The following is an 18,133-nucleotide window of genomic DNA, read 5'->3' as shown; positions in this document are numbered from 1 at the left end:
GAAGTATTAAGGCCAAAGATGCTCGTCGCTGCATTTCCTACCTGATTTATTTTATTTATTTTTGCAAAAAAAATGTTACCAACATAAAAACTTACTGTTTTTTTTTTTTTCTTTTTTTCCAAGGAAATAGTTCTTTAAATAGGGGAAGGAAGATCTACTATAAAATATTAGTGGTTTAAAAATATGGTGTCTGGAAAAATAAATAAATGTACAATTCCTATTCAAATATAAATCACTATAAGCACTTGCCGAGCAGTCGATATCTCCACCGGTCTCTGCTCTGAAAGATTTTAAGGTTGCTTGACCTCAAGCCTTTGTAGGGTTCTCTTGGAAAGTCTTTGGACCTGACTCCTTAAAGCACTTTGGCATCTCTGCCCCGGGAAGGGGATCCTGGGCTTCTGCCGGCCACCGAGGACCGAGCCGCGAGGTCGCCGAATTGGGGCACTCGATCCGGGAAGCAGCTGCGAGCTTCGTTAAGGGTTCGTTAAGGCTTGTAGGGATGTTAAGGAGCCGAGCTCGCTGCCACCCATGCGGAGGCACCGGCCCTGGGCTGTCCAGCTCCAGCAGGGAGGCGTTTTCCTGCTTCGTGGTGAGTTTTTGGTCCCCTCCCAGATTGGCCTTTAGCTTTTTTTTTTTTTTTCTTATTTTTTCCTCTATTTTTTTTTTTTTCTCTGATTTTTTTTTTTTCTTCCCCCCTCCAAAATCACTTCCCCGTAGTGCGGTGCGCAGATGATAAGTGAAGTGCGCTGAGTACATCGCTAATGGGCAGCAGGAGTTATTTACAGACAAAAACCAGATAGGCTCCAACGCTTCCAACTGTCCGTCAGTGCAGGAGCGAAGGGAGAAGAGCTGGCCCAGAGGACGCGAGGCATCTGCCATCCCTTCTGCTTTACCCAGCTTCGGGGACGGCCACGGGAAGGGGTCCCCGTGGTGTTACCCCGAAGGAAACCTCCTCCTTGATGGGAGCAAGGCAGGAGGACCCTGCTTGGGTGCTGTGCTGCGTCCCAAGCTCTGCAACCTCCCCATCCCTCCAGACCCAGCGAGGAGCTGGGATGGGAAGGGGAAAACCAGGAATGCCTCAGTCCAGCCACTTTCTGCTCAGATTTTTGCCCCCCTCTAAAGATTTACTGCGAAGGGAGCCCTTGAGAGGAGACCGAGGGCTGTGGGATGAGGTTTGGTGAGCTGAGTTGGAGGCTGCTCCGCGCATCGCTGCTCCTTCGGCCGCTTGCTCAAGAAGAAAGGAGAAGCTTGAGGATGTGGATTGAGCTGATCAGCCTCGTGGGGAGGAAACACCAAGGGCTGGGAGGGTGGAAAGCTGCCCCCAAGCCACCTGGCTCGCGCTTCTGCTGTTCTTTTATCTCTTCTGCAGCTCACGCAGGACACCGTGACCCCCAAAAATCACCGTGCACGTTGCCACCAGCCCTGGCAGAGGATGTGTGGTGCTGCTGCAGCGTTCCTGGCAGGTGATCAGATGCTTCCAGAGGTAAATCCAGCTGCAGAGCTGGGCTGGGCTCCTTTACAGCAAAATAAAACCAACACAACTCACAACTGTGCGCCTGGGCTGGCGATCGGGCACCGCTCCAGGTCTCTTTAAACGCTTCCTCAGAAGGATGAAATCCAGGAGTGATTCCTTTTCCTCTCCCTTTAACATTAAAGCAAAATCTTCTGCATCCTTCCCGTCACCTTTCCTGGTCTGGAACAAGAAATTGCCCCAGCCCTGGAGCCCGTTGTGGGGCAGCTGAAGGCAGGGTGGGATTTGGCATCCCTGGGCATTTGCTTGTGCCCCAAAGCGCAGCTGTGGTGCGTTTTCATCCAGCAGTTTGGCAGGGATGGAAACTGGCTGGAAAGGGAGCAAAGGGGCTGGTTCGGCTCCTCCTGCTCCATACCTGGGCGTTCTGCAAGGTAAGGGTGTAGGGGAGGGCAGGGTGATGATTAAAAACCATGGGCTGGAGGAATTTTGGAGCTCTGGTTTCCAGGTTTGCTGTCGGGGGCTGCGCTCCGGTTCCCATCCTCGTGGTGTTTCTTTTTATTTTTGGGGTCGCTCGGTAGCTGGAGGCTGCTTTTGGATGGATGGGAGGGAACACAGCATCCCTGCTGGGAAAAAAAACCCTCGGGCATCCCTGCTTGAAGGAGAGCAGGGCAGCAAAACCGTCCCCTTCACCCCTTTGGGTCCCATGGGGTTGGTCCCGAGGAGCACCCATGGGTGACGGAGCCGCTCATCCCGATGCGGGTGCTGTGGTGACCACGGAGCTCTCTGCTCGCATCCCTCCCCCTGCCATCCTGCACCCCACCTGGTGGCTGTGATGAGCTCACGAGGGATTTTCTGGGAATTTTGCCTTGTTTTGGAATTGTGCGTGTGTATGGGGGGGTTGTGGTTATTTTTTTTTTAAGGGGAGTTGGGGGTTTCTGGGGGGTGTTGTTTCTTGCGGGATCAAGTTCCGTATCCTATAAATGCGTGTCCTCCTCTTCCTCCAGGTCTTCCTTCATGATGGTGTCGAGAGGGACGATCCAGCTGTCGCCCAGCTCCCCGTTGAGGTTCACCTTCTTCTCCTGCATCTCTGAGCAGGTCTCCATCACCTCCAGCGTGGGGTTGTCGTGGTAGCCGTTCTCCATCGTCTGCAGCTCCTCCGTCAGGCGCTGCTGCGAGGAAGGGAAAACCCAGAAAAAATAATAAAAAAAAAGGTGAGAAAGAGCTCGGCCATGCCCTACGTGCCCCCTCGGGTCCTCTCCTGGCAGTATTTTCAGCCTCCCAGCCCAACGAGGCTGCTGCTCGTGGAGGGAGGCTCCATGGGGCAGCAGGGGCTGGGGGCTGCAGGCAGCGCCGGCACAGCAAGGGGGGAGCACGGGGCTGGAGGCAGAGGCTGCCGGTGATGGAAGGGGGGGGAGAACAGCCAGAGACCTGCAGAAAATCTCCCCGAGGGCAGCTGGGGTGATGTGGCTGTGTCCCCACGTCACACAACCTTGGGAGAAGGCCAGCACCGAAGGCTGAGCATCCTCGGCTCGCCCCAACCCTGAATCCCTGCTCCTGCCTCCCCAGCTCCCCTTTCTGCCCTTTCCTTGTCCCTTTATTTTTATTCTCCTTTCACCCCCCTGACATCTCCCAGCTTGCAGATGCCACCAGTCCATCTCTCCCTGTATCAGCATCACCCCCGTGCCCTGTCCTGGAGAGCTCCTGGTGGAGAACCCTCCCCTCCTTCCCTTTGCCCACGCACAATTTTGGCTGGGGCATCATCTCCCCCTCCTCAGAAAGGGCTGATTCAGGGATGAATCAGGCACTGAATCACCTGGTGCTCGGATCCTTGCTAATCCCAGCCCTGTGGGTGCTTTCCTTTCATCTCCACTGCCAGAAGCATCCCCACCTCGTCCCAGTCCCAATTCACCACGGGCGGCTCCTTCAGCCCCATCCCAACCCCTGGGGATTTACAGGGGCTGTGTTTACAGACTCCTGTGTTCCCTCTTATTTTTTTAGGGTTTTCTGTGTGTGTCCTCCTGGCCGTACAGCCGCTGCATCACTCCTAACAAATACTGGGAAGGGAAAAGGATGGAGAAGCGAAACCAGAGGGCTCGGCGCGAGCAGGCACTGCAGGAGCGGGCGGCGGAGCTGGAGGGGATGCGTGGAAGCAGGGGGGGACCCTGAGCCCTCAAGGTTTGGGGGGGATGCTGGTAAAACCCCCCCAGGTCCAGGGATGCTGGTAAAACCCTCCCAGGTTGAGGGATGCTCAGGCAGTGCTCTCTCCCCACCGTGGTGTTGGCACCCACAGCGAGGGGCAGGGGGCTTCCAAGCTGGGCTTTAGTAGGCTTTAGTCTTGTTAAAAGCTGCCAACCATCACGGGGGGGCGAAAGCTGGGGAGCTGGGGGGGGTTACAGCTGCGGCACCCACCCCTGCGTTGAATTTAACTCACATTAAAGATCAGGATGGCACGTCCATCATCAAACCCGGGGAGGTCAGGGTGGATGTGCTGCTTATTTCCAAGGTGAAACAACAGCAGGGTTTGAAAAGGGGGGGGGGAGGGGGAAGGGAGAAAAATAAAAGGGAAAAAAAACAAAAAACACAACACAACAAAACTTTCAAGTCATTTTTGAAAAGCAGCAGGAGCGAAATTAAAAAAAATAAAAATGGAAAAAGCGTCTAAAAAAAAAACCAAATGCAAAAAAAGGAGAAATGCTTTTGACTTCCTAAGCAAGCAGTCAGAAAAAAAATCTGTCCCCGTGCTCCCCTTCTCCTTTGGTGCCATGTTTATTTTTCGTGATCAATCTTTTGTTTCTTTTCGGGGTGGAAGGGTGAAGGGGAGGAGGGGATGGGTTTGGAGGGGGGCGGATTTGGGTTGAGAAAGCCTCATCAAAATTATGCCTGGACCTGAGGACGCTGCTCATCTGCCCTGGTGGTTGCCCTTGGTCCCCATCCCAAAAGCATCCATGGCATTTGGGCACCTTGCATTGAGATTTTGGATGGCAGCTCCTTGAGTGGCACCAGCAGGGAGGTCTCCACCAGCAGAGGAGCAGCTCGGGTGCTCCTCGCCTCCCCGAGGTGCCCCTGGGGCAGGGATTTGTCTCGGGGTGCCCGTCCCATCCCTCCTCCCACCTCACCTGGTTCTTCTTTTGGGAGAAGCGCTGGTGGCAGCAGCCGTAGATGGCCGCCACCAGCAGCAGGGAGCAGGCCAGGGTGATGATGGTGATGATGAGGGGCGTGCTGAACTGGTCCTTCACCTCCTCCTCCATCTCCTGGTTGAGGTAGGTGACATTGACGATGCCCAGCTGTGGAGGGAAGGACGGGGTCAGGATCCCAGGTGGGGTGGCCACCCTGTGCCAGCCTCCTTCGGGGCCATCCCCACGCCGTGCTTGGGGAGCTGCTTACCTTCTCGAGCTCGTTCCTCTTCTCCTTCAGCTCCTCGAAGACGTCTTCAGGTTGTAAAAGGCCTGGGGGAAGGCAGAAGCTGCAGTGAGCACGGGGATGGAGAGGGGACGGATTGTGCCACCACCTCCTCCTTAAGGGAGGAGCCCCATGGAAGGACCTTGAGGGTCCCTCTAAAGCCAGCCAAAAAGACCCAAATCGCTCCTGGAGGTCTCATCAAGGGAGCTATGGGGGAGAGGCTTGACCCCAAACCCAAGCAGGGGGTGACAACACCATGGTGGGACCCCAAGTGGGTCACATCCTGCTGTGGGAGAGAGGCTGCCCCATTCCCTCCCTTGGGTGTCGTTTTGGGGATGAGGGCTGTACCCGGTGGGTCAAAGACCACATGGGGAATGCTGGTGGCTTGTCCCCACTGTCCCCTATGCAAACACCCATGGGCAGAGCTGGATTTACCCCAAGGGCTCAGACATGGCCAAGAAGATCCCCTCCATAGTCTTTTGGGGAAGGATTGGAGCTGGGCACTGGGTTTTGAGGACGTGGGAGGTGTTTTTCTGCTGGAGACTGGTCCCCGCTTTGATTTACCATGGACAAGGAGAGGGATGTGGTGGGCTCAAGGCTTCACTGATGACCAAAACTCATCTGTTGTGCCTCTCCCACGCCCATGAGAAAGGGCAACCCAAGGAAAGCAGACCCTGACCGGGCTCTGGTAGACCCCCCTGAGCCTCCCCACACCCGTGTCCCCCCAAAACCCTCCCCAAAGCAGGGTTTTGGGCCACACTCACGGTGCACCACCGCGTGCACGGCCCAGCGCTGGGGCGTGGAGGAGGCCAGCGTCACGGTGCACTTGTCCCTGTGGACGTCGAACGCCTGTCGCCCTATGGAGCAGAACAGCTCGAAGAAGGACTCGTTTCTGCTGGCAGCCGTCCAGTCGGTCTGCGGGGACAAAAAGGGGCTTGGCACCGCTGTCCATGCACCCAGAGACCCGCAGCATCTTGCCCCTTCCCCAGGGTGGTGGGATCATGGCACGGCTGGGGATGGAGAGGACCTTCGAGATCACCAGCCACCACCCCGACCCACCATGTCCCATTGCTAAACCACGTCCCTTAGAGCCACCTCTGCTCATCTCCGAAATATTTCCAGCCCATCCTGCTGCTTGAGCACCCTCTCCGTGAAGAAATCCAATCTAAGCCTCCCCTGGCACAACGTGGGACCGCGATTTCGGATGTTGCAGCTGGAGCCATCCCTCCTCCTCCTCCTCCTCCTCCTCCTCCTTGTCCGGCTGCTGCCGGCCCTCCCAGGGAACAGGAAAAGTTCAAAAGTCGTTTCTTTAGGAAAAGCCGAGCTCTTGGCTGCCGTTCCTCACCGGGGCCCTGCGCTGGTCTTATCTGCGAGCTGCAGCTTTTGGTGTTCCAGGAATAGCAGGTCCCCGAGGGAAGCGGGGTGGGGAGCTGAGGCCACAGCGGGAACAGGACAGGGCTGTGGTGCCCCAGGGGCATCTGCATCCCTCCCACCAGCTGCATTTCTACCCTCTGGGCATTCCCTGGGGTTCTGGAGATAGTTAAAAAAGGGGTTGGCTTCTGTATAAACGGGAGCATCGCTGGAGGAGTGAGGCTGGGTGGGACTGGAGGGATGACTGCGGAGGGGTGCACGGAGCCCTCGGCCCCTCTGGGGTGCTCCTGAGACCCTCTGCATCTGCCTGGTGCTCTCCAGCAGCTGGGAGATCACCAAAATACGCCTGATTGCTCTGCAGCCTGCATGCAGAGATGCTGTGTGCTCAGATCCTGCACAGCAGCGTGCACAAATCCTGCACGAGCAGCTCCTGGCGTGCACAAGGTCTGATTTGCAGGGATGCTGCATGCAGAGTTCCTGGGCATGCATGGATCCTGTGGGTACGATCCTGCATCCACGGGAGCTGCATGCATGGCTCCTACACCGAGATGCTGCGTGCACAGATCTGTGTGCACAAATCCTGCACGTGCAAGTCCTGCGTGCATGGGAGCTGCATGCCCAGGTCCTACACGCACAGATTCTGCATGCACAAACCCCTCCTTTGGAGATGCTGTGTGCTGCATGACCCTGCACGCACTCATCCTGCATGCACAGCCCTTGCATGCAAAAATTTTTCTTGCACACCCTTTGCATGTGGTGGGGCAGAAGGCTGGTCCCGGGTGCAGCGTGAGGGCGAGCTCGGCACTGGGAACTTTTCCCTTTCCATGTGCAGGGGGAAAAAGCTTCTCCCTTCGAGCTGTCCTGGCTGCATCCCCAGCAGCATCAGGGAAAAAGCTGCAGGCAGCAGGATGAGGCAGCAGGGGAGGGCAGAGAGGCCTTGGCTGGCTCGGGTTGCTGTTTTTAGCCTGCTCGGACGCTGGGCTGTGCTCCTACGCTTTGCACGTCCTGCAGCTCTCGGTCCCTGAGCACGCACAGCACTTTCTGTTTGGCAGCAGCCTTAAAAGCCTCTCTGCTGCCTCCCTGCAAAGCCTTCTCTGGGGTTTCCCTCAGTTCCCAGCACTGTTCCTCCTCCTGGCACCCCATGAAGAAGCAAAAACCTTTAAAACTTTTTTTTTTTTGTGGGCGGAGAGCATAAACCCTTGCATTTTAAGGATGATGAGCCCCGAACCGCTTTGCTGCTGGCTGTCCAGCGATGCCTACACCCCGTAACGTGCTGATCAGGAGGGATTTGCCCTTTCCCAGCAAGGGAACCAGGGGGATGCCCCAGTGGTGCCCCGGCCTCGCGCCCTCTCCCCGCCGGAGCCGCTCGCATTCCTTGGCCGGAGTTGAGAGGCGCTGCCGAGCGGCGCGGATCCGGTTCCCACACTGGCGGGGACCTAAAACCAACATCCCCGGGTGAGGTAACGGCACTTGAGTCAACAAACAGCCGGGTGGGGCGAGCGGGGGGCACGACCCTGCTCGGCACGGGGTCCTGTGGCCCCTTGGGGACCGTCCTGAGCCCAGAGAGGTCAGAGAGGTTGGGGTACGGGGGTCTCGCCGTGCGTTTTGCTGGCTGGAGCGGGTTGTGGTGCCCCCCCTGGTATCCTCCGAGCTGGGAATATCCATGTCCCAGCTGGCGATGTGGTGGAGGAGCCCTGGGAGGTGGCTGTGGGGTCGTTGTGGCCCTGATGGAGCTCACAGGGACTTTGGGCACCCCTGGCATCCTCACCTCCCGTGGCACCAAATGGGTTTTGGGCTGGAGCACCCCAAGCAGCAACCAAAAACCCAGCTGAGGATACAGGAGCTAGACCTTAGGAAAGTCACCCTATATAACGCAAGGCATCGAGCTAATGAGCCTCGTTAAGAAACTCGTTAAGATGCTGCTGTCATCAAAGGAAGGAGAAGGGGCAACCTGGACCAAACAGCTCAGCACTAGTTAAAAGCATCACCCCAAAATGAAGGGTGCTGAAACCGAGCAGCCTGTAAAGGACCTTCACTCACCTGCATGGTACCTGATGTCTAACTAGATTTATTTTTTCTTTTTAAGAGTTTATAAACTATTTTCTTTTGAATTTTTGACTTCACTGAAGCTACGAAACTGAGGTGCAGAACCCATGGCTCTCAGGCTCAGCCCCAGTCTTTTTGCCAGGGTCCCCACACTGCACAGGATGCTCCAGGAGAACGCAGCAGCAGGGAGGATGCCCACATCGCCCCCTCCTCTGCCAGGTGGGACGTGGGCACGTCCCCCAACCCCTGCATCACCCTCACCATGCTTCACCCAGCTGGGGCCGAGCTTTCAGCACAATACGGCCCCAATCCTGGCTCGTTTCATGGCCCAGGATCTGAGCCCTTTCTGGAACATTTCTCCTTATAGCGCACACTTTCCTGTTTTCCCACGGGCTGCAAAATGCAAAGTTTTTTTTTTTTTTTTTCACTTTGCTGTCAAGCTTTGGCTAGAGACTTGTTTACGGGACCTACAAAGCAGGGAAGCCAGATAGTGCGACTTCTCTGCTAGTTGCTCAGCTAGGGAGGCACAACATTTAATGCGATTTTGGGAATTTAATGAACGGGAAATTAATGGCTGGGAGGTGTTCTGAAAGCAGAAGGGGATTGATGCTATGGGAGGATGCACCCTTTCTGTGGCCATTTCGGGATGCAATTGGCATTTAGCATTAATGAGGCTGCCGATCATTATCACGCCCAAGGGAATCCAAGGAAAAGAGTGGGAGAGATGTGCTGGCTCACCAGCTCCAGGGAGTGAATGCCTGGAGAGGACCACGAATGATGCCAAGCTGTGATGTCTGCTCACCCTGTAGCTCGCTGGTACATCCCTGTGCACCATCATTTTGCAGCCTTACAGCCCTGTTTCCACAAACCCCTGTGGCACAGCTCGAACTAAGCAGGGGGAGCAGCTCCATGCAGTGAGACTGTGCCCAGGAGGAGGAATAAAGCCTTAAACACCATAAGCCACCTTGATGCTTTGCGCTCCGAAATTAGATTTGGTCAAGCTGATATCATATTTTTTATATATTCCATGAAAAATCTGGTGAGAAGTTTTCCCAGGGCTGACATGGCAGTGGGTTTGGGCACTGCGCGGGGCTGGTAAGGGGATGCTATCAGGAAGGGGTCTCCTGCTGTAGCATCCAGGCCATGAGCATCCTCATCCTCAGCATTCAGGGCAACATGGCCAAAAAAAATCATTGCTTCCTCTGGTGTCTGGGCAAAGAGCACTTCCACCCAGCAGCAGCCCAAGCAGGAAGGCGATGGCCATGAGATGGCAGCACAGGGGTTTTCCCTCTTCCAGGAGCTCAGCGGGTGCTAGAGGGAGATGATACAAACCTTCTCCAGGGCTGCCAGGCAGGGCCACCAAAAAGCCACAGGAAATTTCAAAGCTGCTGTGGTCAGTAGGAGCCACTGTGCTCCTCTCAGTATGTATCTGAAGTGTTTTTAGGACTATGGTTCATAAAACTGCTCTTTGCATCTTGCCACCATACGGTGAAGTCAGTGCTAGTCCCTCTGGGGCCTGCTGAGGTTCATGAACGTGAGCAGCTACTTGATGCTGTGAAGCATGAGCTATGAGAATGCCCCTGGGGTGACAATTTCCCAATGCTTACATTGCCCTGGCAGTGCTGAGGTCCAAAACCCAGAACATTATAACCCCCAAACCACCATAAAAACACCCCAAATGCACAGCAGTCAGGATCTCACCAGCCTTTAAGATCTCACCAGCCGTGTGGTATTGGCTCTTGCTCCTGGCCATAAAGCTAAAAACTCAACCTATTTATAAATTATTAATAAATTCCATCTTCCCTATTGCAGGAAACCCATAGTTTCCATACTAATGTTTCTGAAGGTGGATATCCCTCAGAAAAAAACACCAAGAATTTGGGTACCCACCAGGAAAAGGGGTCTTGGTCTATACTCTTGGGTTGGTTTTTGACTTTCCCTTACCTTGGAAATACATCTTACCACTCACTCATCCTACAGAGGGTTTGAAACAAATGCAATAGAGGTTTTTGCTCTTACTTTAGGGATTTATGAGCTGATTTAGGATCAAGGAACACAAAATAAATAAATTATAATAAAAAAAAGACTCCCACCTACTGTGTTTCTTTGTCACTCTATAGCTGGATGTCACCCTCACTTTTTTTTTTTAATTATTTTTTGAGTTTTGGGGTGAACTTCAGGCCTCTCTGCAGTCAAAGGTAGTGCTTCCCCATTAGCTTTAAAGAAAGATGGTTTCACCCTCTAAAACTTTCCATTGATTCTGCTCTGAGACCTAGGCTGGCTGAGTGGGTCCCTCCACATGAAGAAGTCCTCATGGGTTTCTTCTGTTCCTGCCATGTCCCCCACTGGGTGACACTGATGAGCGTGGACTTGCATTTACCATTTTACATCCCAAAAGTTTTTGCCTCTTATTTTGAGGGAATTACTGTGATCTCTTGTAGGCTCACATGCTCAGAGTGCCACGGCTTGCCAGCTGATCGCTAACAGCAGCCCAGCAGCTAATCCTACAGAAAAATCCCAAAGGATGCTACTTACACAGGTTTTAGCTTCTTTCAGATTTATGATGGGCCACGTGTCTTGGATCTGGTCTTTACAAACGATCTGGAAAGACACAAGAAATGCAACTGTCAAACTGTTGGCATAGGTTGAATGAACATTGACACTGGTACAACAATCTGCCCCAAACCATGAGCCAACCCAACCAAAGCCCTGATCTGCTTTTTGGGGGCAGGACAGGCCCAGCAGCCCTCCACTGTGTGGTAAGAGTTCTCCTGGGTAACTCATTATCCTGGCTTACATTTTTAGACCCTCCCAAGCCATTTTCTGCAAGGTTTACACTGAATTGTGGTCTTTGCCCTCTCACCATGTTCATTTAATTTCCCTTTTTTTCCCAAATTTCACTTCTTTTCTTTGGTCGGCACCCAAAGTATGGTCACCTTCACCTCCATCCCTCTCTGGAAAGCGATGCGTGAGAGAGTTTATCCACTCTTATTTTGCTGCCTCGTGTTTTCCAGAGGCAGATCTCTCTGACACAGGCACACACAGTGAGAAGGGCTGCAGGTTTTACACCTACATGGGATGCCAGCTACAAATTAGTGTGACTTGGGGATAAAAGTTGAGTTTGGGATTGTGCTCCCTACTCAACAGAGCTGGTTCAGGAAAAGCGAGCCCCCTTTTTAGCCGTGTTCTGGACACCACCACGAAGTGCCCACCTTCCCATGGGTGTCATTACCTCATTTTTGAAGGAAATATTAGGGTGCTGTTGGTCAGGCCTGCTGCTGATCGTCTGGTCCCCCTGGGCTGGTGCTGACGGCTGGGCACTGCTGGGGCTCTGCTCAGTAGCTCCGGTTTTGTCTGGCACAAGTCCTTGGCTTGTGCGGTCTGGGTCCCCAACATACACCAAAAAAACAAGAAGACAGACACTGATATACAGCAGAGAGGATACAGCTGACATAGCTCCATTTGCAAGAGGCTGAAAATGAGTTTCCAACTCCTGCCCTGCCTTGAAGCTCCTCACTACTCCTAGCAACTCGTGGAAAGGCTTTGGGTTGCTCCTGTTTTAAAACAAAAATCGCATTGTTGATGATATTTTCTGCTGCTGAAAGCCATCAGACTCTTCGATGGCTGTGTATTGATAGCTGGGAAATCACTTTAAAAAGAGGTATTGCTGGGCAAATGGGATGACCCTCATTTCACCTTATCTGGGTTTCTTTCTTCTACAACATCTAGAAGTCTACAACAGAGGTAGATTGAGCTGGCTACCCAGGGTCTCCAGTTAATGGAGGTCAGCATGCCACCCCCCGGCCACTGTTTCTTGTGCAAAGGGAGTAATGCAAGGAGCACAGCAGCCTCCTGCCTCCACAGAGCCTTTCAAGGATTTGCATCCTCTGGTTCCTAATTGATCCTTAAATGATGACAAAGAGAAGTAGAAAACTGCATCCTGTTTACAGCCTGTTTCCTTTTCGGATTCCTGCCTCTTTCCTAGCAAAGATGAGGGATATTTTCTTTTGGACACCTTGTGGAGACTCCAGGGGAGAATTAATTTCAAAAAAAATATTTCTGTTTCATTCTCTCACCTCTTTATTGAATGCAAAGATTTCTTAACCCCTTCATGTTCACTGTTTCAAGCCAAATTTGAATCAAAATCATTTCCTAGTCCATCCTTTACTGGAGAATAGTCCTGTGAAGCATGAGGGGAAAGAAACCTTTATCCTTTATCCAGAATCCTTTATGAAGGTTCATGGAACCTTCTTCCTTCTTGACAATTCAAGACTCATGTCACCTATCCTTAACTGCTAGCTTGAAACATGGCTTGGAGAAACCCAGTGCAGCTGGTGTTGCAGTAAGACCTTGGCCCGTTTCGTGATGCTGGCAGCAAGGAGCTGGGAGGCCGAGAGGGAAGGAGATGGGTTTTTGAGTGGCTTCTGCATTGCAGATAACGGGAAACTGGGTTGACTAGATATTCCCCAGAGGAGGATAATGAAAGGTTTCAACAAAATGCCACAGGAGAGATGGAGCTGTGCCTCAGCAGTGAACTAACATGACTTAACAAAGCTCCAGAGGTCTAGAGCAAGCATATCAGTGGTGTTCAGCAAGGTCCAAAACACCATGTGGGCACTGCTAATGCTACTCAGGCAGAAGTCAGCAGACAAAACCCTGCGGCCATCCTACCTAACTGCTTAGAGTCTTTTGGGGCTGTAGAGTTGAGCCACAAAATCTCCTTAGTCATCATCTAAAGCTTATTTTCTGTGCCTGCCCAGACAGCCTTCACTAAGCTGTTAGCCCTGTTAGGGACCCTCTTCGTTCAGCATTTGGGGTGCCATCAATCTGTTTTGTCAATGCCCTGCCTCTGAACTCATCGCTGCTGCCTCCCTTTTGCAGTCGCTGAAGATCGAGGCACTGCAGTCAGCGATGCTTGGGGTTTGGTCCACATGAAAACAGATGTAGGCACTTTCAGATGATCCGTGCCTTGAATTACAGTGACTCGACCTCACTAACAACAGGGACCCAAATGTCTAGGTGTCATGGAAAAAACTATGCTGGAAAGTCCTGAAATGAGACGAGGCGATGGCACCCCACTGTGACAGGAGGTGTATAGGATAGACAAAGGAAAAGACCACATAAGGGCTTCCTTCCCCAAGAAATCAAGCTTCTAGTCTTCTGTTACCTGCGCGAGGAGTCGTTGTGGTGGCAACATCTGGGACCTTTCTTGTGGTGCCAGTTGGTGAAGACGGAGATGTTTTACCAGAGGCAGAGGACACGGGTGCAGCAGAAGGGGTAGAAGAGGCCGGCCCGTGGACTGGAGAAGCAGGAGAAGAGTCAGACTGGTTGGTGACGGATGGGGGAGAAGAGACATTGTGGTTCTTGGTGCTGGGTGGAAGGTTGGCTTGTGGGTCTGAAGTGCTCCCAACAGTGCTGGTCAACTGGCCCGAGGAGCAGCTCACATTACCCACGCTGCACGGAGTTGTCGTGACAGTAGCCACTGAGCCCGTCGAGGTGGTTGGGGGGCTGGCTGGCTGGGTGGGAACAAGGTTTCCTGTGGGCTTGGCTCCCGAGGTGGCTGCAGTGGTGGTATTCTGCTGGGTGGTGCTGGTGGATGCCACAGGGGTGGTCTTGGAGTTGGTCAAAGGGTTGACCTGAAGAGTACTGGACGATGCGGTGGTGGTTGGTGTAGAGCCACCCTGCTTGTCTGTGGTCGTTTTGGCTGCAGTTGGGGCTGCTGGTTGCTGGGTGGTGGGTGACCTTGTCAGATGGCTTGTAGCGGTGGACTTCGGAGGAGGTGTGGGTGACATCGTAGTGGTAGAGGGTGTTGGGCTTCCCGTTTTGCTTGTGGAGGCTGCCTCTGAAGCTGCGGAGGGCAACACCCCGGGGTTGGGAGATTGTGTGCTTGGCTTGGTCGTGGAGTTCTCTTGAACGTTGCTGGTGGCTGTGGAGGTGGTGGTCTGCTTACTTTCTGGGATCACTGTGGCCGTCCCAGGAACATCGTCAGAGCTGACATCTAGGGAAAAGCAGAAAAGCCAAGATAAACTTTGGGCTAGGGGAACTTCCTTCGGTTTCCACCCAAAACAGGTATTTGCAGAGAAAAAAACGCTGAACAGAAACCATGAGTCATCCACTCGGAGCTTGTCTCACGCTCTCTAAACTCTCACAGGGTGCTGCGTTATGGCATCGATTTGGCCAGCAGAGCAGGAGGGCACAACCTGCTGGCACCCAGAAGTCAGGTCTGCCTTCAGGCAAGGTGCATCGCCTCTCATACCAGTTGTTCCTGAACAAAAAAACACCCAACAACAAAAAATATCCAGCCCTTCTAGGAGACGTTTTTAAGGAAAAACCTTTCCTTTAAGGAAAGGTTGGATGTGGTGCTTAGGGACATGGTTTAGTGGGTGACATTGGTGGTAGGGGGATGGTTGGGCCAGATGATCTTGGAGGGCTTTTCCAACCTTAACAATTCTAGGAGAGCAGCTAAGGGACACAACGGGTGCTGTTTGGCTGACCCTAAGGGTCTCAGAGGTCTCTGTAGTGGCGAGGAGCTGCAGATAAATGAGGTGAACCCTTCCAACCACTTTGGAAGTTTTATTATTTTTGCAAGCTTAGCGTTTGCTTCTTTCATTGTTCACATTTCAAATTATTTTTCTCCTAAACTCAGATGGTTACTATGAAAAGCAACGCAAAATAGGCACACGCATCTACTCACAGAGCCAAACTTTGTACAGGCAGAAATCCCCAGCTAGGTGAACTATGGAAAGAATATTTATTCTATTTGCTCCAAAAGAATGGGTCAACACTGGACTGAGCTTGCAATTAAATGCAAAAAAACATTTACTTGGAGCCACATCATTTTAATTTCAAGGCTGTTCGATTCAGTTATCCATTGCAAATTTTATCACCAAATTACAATCATTTGCTTGTTAAGCTTATTTTTGCTGTTCCAAAAAGCCCAAGAAGTTCATAAAAAAAGTCAAAAGTTAGTGTTCAGTTTCATATGAAAATGTTAAAAAAAAAATAAAAAAAAATAAAATGCTTCATTTAGGTAGAAAAGGGAAAAGCAAACCAGGAAAGGAAGGGCTCCGTCTACATGCACCATGCAAATCCTGAACACCGTGACAAAAGCACAGCCTGAACCCTAAAATTCCCATGTGTTTTCCTGCGGTCTCTATCCCGCATTTGTACGTCCCAAAGCATGATATAGAAATGCTACTCGTGTTGTGGCTTGGTTCTTTTTGGGGAAAGCCGTGAGAGCTGGTGTTACCTCAGTGGGAACGAAGTTCGGTCTCATTGCAAAGAGCATTGCCCATTGCTCGGTTATCACACAGAATGAGATCTGCAGTTGATTTCTGAAGAATAATTTAAATTCTCAAATTATTAATCTTTTTTGGAGTGAGGGGCTCTGCCAAAGGACAGGTTACATGGCAAAAGAGCTCCCCAATAGCAGCAACATGCTGCAACACTCAAACATGCTATACACACCACGAGACTGGATGCAAAATTTGGGTCCTTTTTTTTTCTGTTTGTAATCACAGCAGGAGCTCTATCAGTCGCCGCAGAGATAACCTTCCCCATTGCACACAGTAACTCCCAGCTCTGGGCACTTGCTCAAATTCACCCCAGGAAAAATTTCAGCTAATTTTTCACCCTCCAGAAACTGCAGACTGCCCTGCACCAGTGCACCTGCACGGAGTCAGGAAACCAACCCGATTTTGGGGGGCTATGTTTCTTACATTTGATGACAGCTCAAAACAGGGCTATTTTTTTGCCCCGTGCCCCCCCTTGTATATCATTTCCAACTGCCCAAAATAGGAGTGAAACTTCCCAGGATAGATTTTTAGCAATTTCCAGGCACTGCTCTTGAGATGTTAATTCCTCTATGCTAGCTTACTGGCAATGATGTTTTTTTTTTTTCTTTTGCAGAGCCTGTTTATTAGCACTGCTTGTGCTTCAAAGATCTGATGGAAGCTCAGGTTTCTGAGATTTGTACCACTGGGGAAATCTAGCCTGGATCAACCCTGCCAAGTCAAGGCCTGGAGGCTGGAGGCACAGACAGCACCTGGGGAATGGGATCTGGGCTGGGGAGCTGTGGCAGGTTTGGGCTCATCTGAACAGGGAAACGGCAGGAGAAAAGATGTGCAGACAGTGCCATTCCTATTCCTGTTTCCCCATCAGCCACCAGGAGCAGCCATTCTGCAAACACCACTGAGATGTGAGCTTAGCAAACCAAAACAGGATGAATTATTTTAGGGGCTTGCAAGGAAACATCTGCCCTACACATACAGGAAAAGATCATTTATAATTTAATTATAATTTATAATTATAATATTATAATACCTAGAAGTCATAGGTATTATTGGACTGACCACTGGCTGCAGGAGAAGAAAAGGAGAGAAAGCAAAACGCAGGTGTAAGATGTGGGCACCCAGAAGAGGAGACCTAGGTGCAAAAGACAGGAGGGAGTTTTATTCCAGCTACCTTCTTAGCTTAACTTTCCTGGCTTGAATTCTCGGTGACAGCTGCAGCAAGCTAGAGAGAAGGCATCCAGTTAGCCACAAAATGGATCTACCCCATAAATAGGGATGTAAAAGCCAGACAGGGGCTCTGATGTCAAGGGGAAAACTACCCACACCCTAGTGGTAGAAAGAGTATTGAAGAGATGTCAATAAAGAAAGGGTCGGAAGGAAGGTGGAGGAAATCTCCCACTGCTGTCACTTCCTTTTCTTAACCTGTCCCTGTCCCAGAGAGGCAGGAAGCAAACGTGTTGAAGAAAAAGTAGAAAGGGCAATTCAATTCAACTCTGTCCAAAAGAGAAAGGGGCAGGTCCATGCCTTGGCTCCGGCACAGTCTTGGTGGCCAGCTGGGACCCCATGAACCATGTGAAGCTGTCCCATCACTTCTCTGTCCCAACCCAGGGAGCTGCAGCTGTGCTTTTACCACTTTCAGCAGAAAATGGGGGAAAAAGCCTAAAGCAAGGCATCTTTCTGCTGACAGAGAAAAACTGTGTGATCCTTCAAGCTTGCCCCCACGGTCCTTCATTCACACAGGAAGATACATCCTGAGAAAGCACTGGGAGAAGAACCAAGACTTGAGTTGATTTCCACAAAGCTTAAACAGACTTCATCTGTTTGTATCTCTTCCATTCAGCGTCAGTGTCCCTCTCCTGTTAAGGTCAAGAGATGTTAAAAGATTAGAATCACAGAATCACGGAATCATAGAATCATTTATTTTGGAAAAGACCTCTAACATCATCCAGTCCAACCGTTAATCTAGCACTGCCAAGTCCACTATAAGCCATGTCCCTAAGCACCACATCTACACATGTTTTGATGACCTCCAGGGATGGTGACTCAGCCACTTCCCTGGGCAGCCTGTTGAATGCTACACAACCCTTCCAGTGAAGAATTTTTTCCTAATATCCAACCTAGACCTCCCCTGGCACAACTTGAGGCCATTTCCTTGTGTCTTATCACTCGATGTTCGAAGATGCTGAGTGCCACAGCGGTGGAAATTTCTTTCCTTTCATGGAGATCTGCATCCCTTTGGCAAGTGGCAATGCAAAGGGCAAGTCAGAAAGCACTTCATCACACTGCTCCCTTCCTACAGACCCATGCTTGCTGGTACAGACTGGATGGGACCACTGGGAAGCCCTTTGTATGAGATCTCCCATCCCAAACTTGACCTGAAGGTGATGCTATTTTCCTATTCTCCACCTTAGCTCAGCTGAGCTGCCACCATACTTTCCATGGCTACAGCTGGGTGAGACCCTTTTTCCATGGAGGACTGGCACCTGTACCTATCCCCAGATCTGTCCCACAGATTTTTAGGCACCCACCTGACAGTGAAATTTGCCTTTGCTCT

At 51.7% G+C, this 18,133-nt stretch overlaps 1 protein-coding gene across 6 annotated transcripts in view; it reads right to left on the bottom strand.

Moving 5' to 3' along the window:
• Positions 1-2,337: 2,337 nt before the first annotated feature.
• PODXL (podocalyxin like) overlaps positions 2,338-18,133 on the bottom strand; it is a 40,008-nt gene continuing 24,212 nt past the window's right edge. Inside the window, exons 2-9 of one of the 6 annotated variants that reach the window (XM_038173416.2) lie at positions 13,455-14,285; positions 11,520-11,668; positions 10,823-10,888; positions 5,635-5,785; positions 4,856-4,917; positions 4,588-4,755; positions 3,903-3,962; positions 2,338-2,640 (exon numbers count right to left, since the gene is read on the bottom strand). In XM_038173416.2, coding sequence (XP_038029344.2) covers positions 2,446-2,640; positions 3,903-3,962; positions 4,588-4,755; positions 4,856-4,917; positions 5,635-5,785; positions 10,823-10,888; positions 11,520-11,668; positions 13,455-14,285 — 1,682 coding nt within the window. In that variant the 3' untranslated portion in view covers positions 2,338-2,445. The remainder of the gene's footprint in view (positions 2,641-3,902; positions 3,963-4,587; positions 4,756-4,855; positions 4,918-5,634; positions 5,786-10,822; positions 10,889-11,519; positions 11,669-13,454; positions 14,286-18,133) is intronic. The other 5 variants (XM_038173418.2, XM_038173417.2, XM_038173419.2 and 2 more) reach the window with 5 other exon arrangements.

The sequence above is a fragment of the Anas platyrhynchos genome, chromosome 1 (assembly GCF_047663525.1).
Source record: "Anas platyrhynchos isolate ZD024472 breed Pekin duck chromosome 1, IASCAAS_PekinDuck_T2T, whole genome shotgun sequence".
In the NCBI taxonomy this organism is placed as follows: Eukaryota; Metazoa; Chordata; class Aves; order Anseriformes; family Anatidae; genus Anas; species Anas platyrhynchos.
The sequence above is the reverse complement of the archived record's forward strand: the minus strand, read 5'-3'. Positions and strand labels throughout refer to the sequence as shown.